General features: G+C 40.6%; 1 protein-coding gene across 2 annotated transcripts; it reads left to right on the top strand.

The window, feature by feature from the left end:
- The first annotated feature begins 689 nt into the window (after positions 1-689).
- On the top strand, positions 690-5871 carry LOC102390899 (keratin-associated protein 4-1-like). Of its 2 annotated transcripts, XM_045164794.1 has the most exons (2): positions 690-871; positions 4925-5871. In XM_045164794.1, exons 1-2 carry the CDS (start codon positions 705-707, stop codon positions 5553-5555), a joined length of 798 nt encoding a protein of 265 aa, XP_045020729.1. In that variant the 5' UTR covers positions 690-704; the 3' UTR covers positions 5556-5871. The 2 variants fall into 2 exon arrangements, with proteins under 2 accessions (XP_045020729.1, XP_025135013.3); XM_025279228.3 differs by lacking the exon at positions 690-871 and having other exon boundaries at positions 4805-5871.
- The last annotated feature ends 1833 nt before the right edge of the window (positions 5872-7704 follow it).

The raw sequence follows: 7704 nt of genomic DNA on the forward strand, positions 1-7704 counted from the left end.
TGTGGGAATCAACATGGACTCACTTGAATAAAGGAGAACTCCAAGTTTACTAGCTTGGAACTTGAACTAGCAGTAATTTGTAATAGGGCTGAGTAATTGGGATGTTGGTTTGAAACAGTGATCACTTCTATTTTGAACAATCTGAAGCCATGTGCCTTAAATCCAGTTATATTCCTTAGCTTCTCCATAAGTTACTAGTGTGTTATATGCTGATTTTGCCACCAGCCACTTTGCTATAGTGTATTGAGGTCTGAATTTTGGTGCATTAGCTTATCCATGTTTGGATCTAAGTATTGTCCAAATAGCAAGAATTGTGATTGTGTGTCTGTTTTGGGTACAAGAAGTTAAATGTCATTAAGGCTAAAGAATGATAATGTTCAGAGTATCAAATAACACATTTTGGAAAGTGTAAGAGGGAGCAGATGGGATGAAGATAAAATAAGAAAAGAAAGGCAAATGCTCCTTTTCAGGCATAAATGATTAAATAAAGATAAGTAAGCATTCTCTTTAAATACCAAAGCTAACCAGATGCCGCGTCAAAATGTCTGATAATTTCCCTTTAAACATGATAAACAGCAGCTAGAAGATAATCTTGGACATGATGATGACATCTTCTCATCAGGGTATACAATAGGACTTGGGAGAAGACTTCCATTTGAGAACCTCAGTCTCCTGGAAACCCAGAACCCACACCCTCTGACACCATGGTCAGCTCCTGTTGTGGGTCCATCTGCTCTGACCAGGGCTGTGGCCAAGGTCTGTGCCAGGAGACCTGCTGCCACCCCAGCTGCTGCCAGACCACCTGCTGCCACCGCAGCTGCCGTGCATCCAGCTGCTGCGTCTCCAGTTGTTGCTACCCACTGATGCTACAGTTCCAGTTGCTGTGTCCCCAGCTGTGGAGTGTCCAGCTGCTGCTGCCCAGTCTGCTGCCAGACTGCCTGGTGTCTCCCAACATTACGGATTTTCTTGTTGTTGAACTTCATTCCTCACCCCAGCCCTGAGTCAACCACCAGTATTCCTACATATTCATTTTTTTTTTCATTTCTTTTGTCCACAGCATCTGGACTGGCTCTGATCTGTCACTGTGTTTGTCCATCCCATCGATCGTGCCACCAAGAAACTGTTCTAAAATAAGCAGTTTATTTTTTTTTTTTTTTTTTTTTTTTTTTTTTTTAATTTTATTTTATTTTTAAACTTTACATAACTGTATTAGATTTGCCAAATATCAAAATGAATCCGCCACAGGTTTACATGTGTTCCCCATCCTGAACCCTCCTCCCTCCTCCCTCCCCATTCCATCCCTCTGGGTCGTCCCAGTGCACCAGCCCCAAGCATCCAGTATCGTGCATCGAACCTGGACTAAACTGAGTACCACAGAGACTGTCCAGATTCTGTGCCTGTTACCTTGACATTCCGGCAGATGATCAAATGTCTACTCTAGTTCCTGGGGACAGGCTCCTAATCCCATGACTGCTGTGCATGACCTGGCCTTTGCAGTGAGTTCTGTGTGATGGAACAACTACGTGTCCATAAACACTTGGTATCAGAAACATTTTTGGCCCTTTATTTTTTTAGTGTCGATTATGAACTGGAGATAAATTTGTATTTCTGTCATGTGAACAAAGAAAACTGATTTTACATATCAATCAAATCCTGTATCAGAGAAAATGCTAAATAATGACTTTCCTCCCCAAAAATAGATTCCCCTCCTTGCCTGAAAGTTTATTTTTAATATAAATTTATTTATTTTAATTGGATGCTAATTACTTTACAATATTGTATTGGTTTTGCAAGTTTATTGAGAGAAAACAAGAGCTTCCTTTTTACTACAGTTGAGTTATGGACCACCCTGCAAGGTCCTTTTGGGAAGCACTAAGTCAAATGTGACCCAATTCCCATCACAATGTAACTCACAATGAAATCTTGGATTCATATAGGAAGACATGTGTCAGGCAGAGTGTATTGGCGATATTGATGAGAAAGAGAAATCATTCTGTTGAAGACAGGTAATGTATAGAGATTGATTCTTAGAAATAAAACATGTCATGTATGAAAATTCAAGGGATAGTGTACAGTTTACAACTACATAAGACAAAGTGAAGGAATGAATCAGAAGGAAGTAGAGTGTGTATATTCTTATAATGTAATTATGATTTTATTTTTTTTTTTGAACTGATGACTGTAATTTTTTTATTTTTTATTTATTTATTTATTTATTTTTAATTTTATTTTATTTTTAAACTTTACATAATTGTATTAGTTTTGCCAAATATCAAAATGAATCCACCACAGGTATACATGTATTCCCCATCCTGAACCCTCCTCCCTCCTCCCTCCCCATACCATCCCTCTGGGTCATCCCAGCACACCAGCCCCAAGCATCCAGTATCGTGCATCGAACCTGGACTGGTAACTCGTTTCATACATGATATTTTACATGTTTCAATGCCATTCTCCCAAATCTTCCCACCCTCTCCCTAAAACTACTCCCTCAAAACACATTATAATCATTCTAAGGAGGAGGGGTATTTCCTAGCTGTCTTCCTGCCTTCAGGCAGAGCACCAACCATCTCCAAACAAACAAATGGCTGTAGAACTGTAGCCCAATTAGATCAAAATCTCTAACACCTGTTCTTGCCTTCACTTTGTGACTTATCACTGATATATGAATTTATGTTTATATAAATTGTAACTTTCTTTTTATCATAAATGCTGTTGAGCTATGTTGAAACTAAGTGCAAAAAACCTATTATACATAGTTAAAATTTATAAAACCACAATTATAGCAGAGACTTTAACACCCTATTTTAGAATGGTCATTTGAAGGAGAAAAATAAACAAGGAAACAGAGAATGTGAGTAGAACCATTATCAACTTAGATGTAATTGACATTTATATGCACTCTCAGGTGACTCAGTGGTAAAGAATCTGCCTGACAATACAGGAGCCACAGGTTCAATCCCTGGGTCCAAAAGATCCCCTGGAGAAGGAAATGGCAACCCACTGCAGTATTCTTGCCTGGGAAATCATAAGGACAGAGGAGCCTTCCAGGCTATAGTCCATGGAATCAAAAGAGTTAGACATAACTGAGCAGGGATGCCTGACAAACTTTTCATAATTTTCATATATATCTATATAGCTCAAGGATGTTCAAAAACATATAGACTGCAAAGAAAACTCTTAAAGCAGAATAATATAAACTTCTCTCTCTTACCCAAATGCAATGAAATTAGACTTAAATAACTGAAAAACAGCACAACCAAACATGTTCATATAGCTTGGCTTTCTTTTTTACCTTCTTCCCTCCTTGCTGAAATTTTGTCTAAGAAACAAGGTGTGTCTATATGGAATAGGGATGGTCAGTTTTGCCATAAAAGTGTACTTATTTTCCTCATTAAAATAATTTAAAAATTATGGAAAAGTTGCAAGAATAGCTCAAGAAGTGTTCTTCATGACAAAATGATGCTCTGTAATATAGGCCCTGGTGTGTATTTTCTATATCAGAGACATTCTCCTCCGTAGTCACAATACAGTTCAATTTCAGACTTTTGTTCTTACCAAAAATGCTGCAAAGAATATTTTGAGTTTATATCCTGGAGCTCCTGCTTATGTGTATCTGTTGAATATTTTTCTAGAAGTGAAATTGCTCAATCAAATCTTATAGTTACTGCTGAATTACTTTATAAAGAATTTACTCCAGCTTAGACACCTACCATTCTGTGTATGAAAACATCTGTTTCCTTTCAAGCTCTCCAACTTATTAGAGTTAAAAAAAATTAGATATTTTGTATTTGTCATTTCAAACTATTCACTGTTGTTATCCCCAGAGCCTAGGGCAAGACCTGGGACATAGTAAGTGTTCAATATTTGGTTTGCAAATGGATAAACTGTTCAATTAAAATTTTCAAAATTATAAATGAGACTGAACATCTTTTAAAACCTTAAAAGGCATTAATATTTCTTTTTCAGTGAAATGACTGTTAATATCCTTCCCTCAATTTTCTATTTGGTTGTTGACCTTTTTTTTCTTACTATGCATGCATTGAGAAAATTAGGTCTTTCCCATGGTGGATTCATGTCAATGTATGGCAAAACCAATACAATATTGTAAAGTAAAATAAATAAATAAACTTTGGGTAAAACAGGAAAAAAAAAAGAAAATTAGGTCTTTTTGGTTATATTGGTTAACCCAGTTGTTATTTACTTCAGTTTGCGCTTTTTTAAAATTTAAATTTATTTATTTTAATTGGAGGCTAATTACTTTACAATATTGTACAGTTTGCTCTTTTGTAGTCTTTTGGTTTTGTTTAAAGCTTTAAAAAGACTAATTAGACATTAAAATTTTTTAACCTTTTCCTTTATTGTTAGTAAGTTTTCTGTCTTAGAATAGCCTCTCCACTTTTTAAAGAAAAATTCCTCCATGTACTCCAGTATGGTCAGTTTATTTTTCTCAAACTGTCTTTAGGGAACAAGATCTATTATCCCACTTGAGGGCTGGTATGAGACACAGCTTTAAGGATGATGCCGAGTGTTGACATTTAAATGTTGTTTATATGACAACCAATTAGATAAAGAAGCTGAAGAGTCTTTGAAATCAGATGATGCACATAAGAAAGAAGATGAAATGTGAGTCAAGAGGAAAGACTAGATTGGCTGAACCACAACACAGAGAAAGGAAAAATGCATTCTATTCACCAAATAACTAATTTGATAATTGCCTATCTATTAAGGCAAACAATAACAAGGAAATAGCCCTTAACATAGTGACAGCCGTCCCTCAGGTGGGTATAAAAGGGGACCTGTTGCAATGAGACTTCCAAACTCAAGAATCTCACTCTCTAACTCACCTAGAATCTCCATCCTCTGACACCATGGTCAGCTCCTGTTGTGGCTCCGTCTGCTCTGACCAGAGCTGTGGTCGAAGTCTCTGCCTGGAGACCTGCTGCCGGCCCAGCTGCTGCCAGACCACCTGCTGCAGGACCACCTGCTGCCGCCCCAGCTGCGGCGTGTCCAGCTGCTGCCGCCCCGTCTGCGGCGTGTCCAGCTGCTGCCGCCCCGTCTGCTGCCAGACCACCTGCCGCCCCAGCTGCGGCGTGTCCAGCTGCTGCCGCCCCGTCTGCTGCCAGACCACCTGCCGCCCCAGCTGCGGCGTGTCCAGCTGCTGCCGCCCCGTCTGCGGCGTGTCCAGCTGCTGCCGCCCCGTCTGCTGCCAGACCACCTGCCGCCCCAGCTGCGGCGTGTCCAGCTGCTGCCGCCCCGTCTGCTGCCAGACCACCTGCCGCCCCAGCTGCGGCGTGTCCAGCTGCTGCCGCCCCGTCTGCTGCCAGACCACCTGCCGCCCCAGCTGCGGCGTGTCCAGCTGCTGCCGCCCCGTCTGCTGCCAGACCACCTGCCGCCCCAGCTGCGGCGTGTCCAGCTGCTGCCGCCCCGTCTGCTGCCAGACCACCTGCCGCCCCAGCTGCGGCGTGTCCAGCTGCTGCCGCCGCGTCTGCTGCCAGACTACCTGCTGCCGTACAACTTGCTGTCGCCCCAGCTGTGGTGGATCCTCTTGCTGAAATCAACCATGAACCAGTCACTATCACATCAATGTGGACATATCATTCATTTAAAATTTTCCTTGTTTTAAATGACCACCAGCTTTAGTACCCTGTGGTACCACTAAGCCACAAGCAAAAGGGCTCCCATTCTGCATTCAAGACCATTCTTGTTCCCCACAGATCTCTTCCCTGCATCTAACCTCATGTGCATGACGTACTTGAACTAAACCCCCAGATATCTGACTATTATACCTGCCTTGACCTTCACAATTATGTTAACTATTTCTAAATAACAGTATCTTGATATAATAAATCCGTGTATTCTTCTTAATTATTTCTGAGAGTTGATTTTCAGTTTATTTTCCAGCATTCTTTTTCTCAAGATGAAGAAAAGTGTGGGTTTCTATGACCAGGAAAGAAAACTTGTTTTTCAAATATCACCTAATGCCTGTATTACATAATAGAAAGGACTTTATGTATTTTCCAAAATAAGATAAGCCATCCTACCTAACAAACAATAATATTCTTACCCAGTCAGTAAAATGATCCATCCCTGGGCATGTTCTTGCACTGCTGGGCTCTGGAAATCATTCCAACATGTGTGAGGCATGGTTCCGTCCTATCAGGAGCTCACAATCCAACACTGAAGTTAAGAGGACCCTCCCAGGTAGGTAAAATATGTTGGGTAATATTCATAAGAAAGGTGAATTTCTGTCTGCATGTGTACATGCTATGTTGCTTCAGTTGTGTCTGACTCTGTGAGACCCCATGGGTTGCAGCCTACCAAGCTCCTCTGTCCGTGGGATTCTCTAGGCAAAAAAAAAAAAAAAAAAAAAACCTCTGGAGTGAGTTGCCATTTCCTACTCCAGGGGATCTTCTCAATCCCTCAGCATTATTGTCAAGTTTCTAAGGTAATTCTTAAGTACACCAATGTTAGAGAATCTCTGTTAAAACTCTAGCTCTCCAAAATCACTTACGGTGAAGATCACTCAGTCGTGTCCAACTCTTTGCTACCCCATAGACTGTAGCCTACCAGGCTTCTCTGTCCATGGGATTTTCCAGGCGATAGTACTAGAGTGGACTGCCATTTCCTTCTCCAGGGAACTTCCTGACAGAGGGATCAAACCCGAGTCTCCCATATTGTATACAGACGCTTAACCGTCTGAGCCACCACTCCTTAAACCTGTCTCTGCCTTTGTACATGTCAGCATTTCTGGCTTGAGTTCACTCTCAAACTGTCTCCTTCTTATTATTCAAGGTCCATGTCTAACATCACTTTTGTGCATCAGTTTTAGACAGTTACTTCTCCTACCATATGGAAGTTTATAACACTTGATTCTCTATATAGAATTATTCTTTATACTGTAACTATTTATCTCTTTCCCTATATACACTGTGTTTCTCAAAGGCAAGGATTCTATGATTTATTCAATAGACATGTATATAGAGCCAGCTCTTGGCCATGCTGTGAACAAAGCATAGGGATTATAATAAAGACCTATTATTATCTTCATAGGAAGCTCTGGAAAAGTGATAATAAAACAATGTGAAACACATGAGGAGCATGCTCCTTGAATATTAGAAGAGGACTAGGGAATGGTGATGTGGGTGGAAAGTATCTGAAGGGGTTTATTGGAGGAGATAATGACAACTAAGTCTTAAGGAAGAAATAGGATGTTTCAATGCCATTCTCCCAAATCATCCCACCCTCACCCTCTCCAACAGAGTCCAAAAGACTGTTCTAGACATCTGTGTCTCTTTTGCTGTCTCGCATACAGGGTTATCATTACCATCTTTCTAAATTCCATATATATGTATTAGTATACTGTATTGGTGTTTTTCTTTCTGGCTTACTTCACTCTGTATAATAGGAAATGAATCACCAGTCCAGGTTTGATGCATGATACAGGAAGCTCGGGGCTGGTGCACTGGGATGACCCAGAGGGATGGTATGCGGAGGGAGGTGGGAGAGGGGTTCATGATGGGGAACACATGTGCATCCGTGGTGGATTCATGTTGATATATGGCAAAGCCAATACAATATTGTAAAGTAAAAAAAAAAAAAAAGAAGAAGAAGAAATAGGATGGTGGTCCATGCATAATGCCTAGAACAGAATAGGAGGCTCTCAACCACTGTTTGCTGAGTAGATGAGTGACAATCTACAGC

Source organism: Bubalus bubalis, chromosome 3, assembly GCF_019923935.1.
Source record: "Bubalus bubalis isolate 160015118507 breed Murrah chromosome 3, NDDB_SH_1, whole genome shotgun sequence".
In the NCBI taxonomy this organism is placed as follows: domain Eukaryota; kingdom Metazoa; phylum Chordata; class Mammalia; order Artiodactyla; family Bovidae; genus Bubalus; species Bubalus bubalis.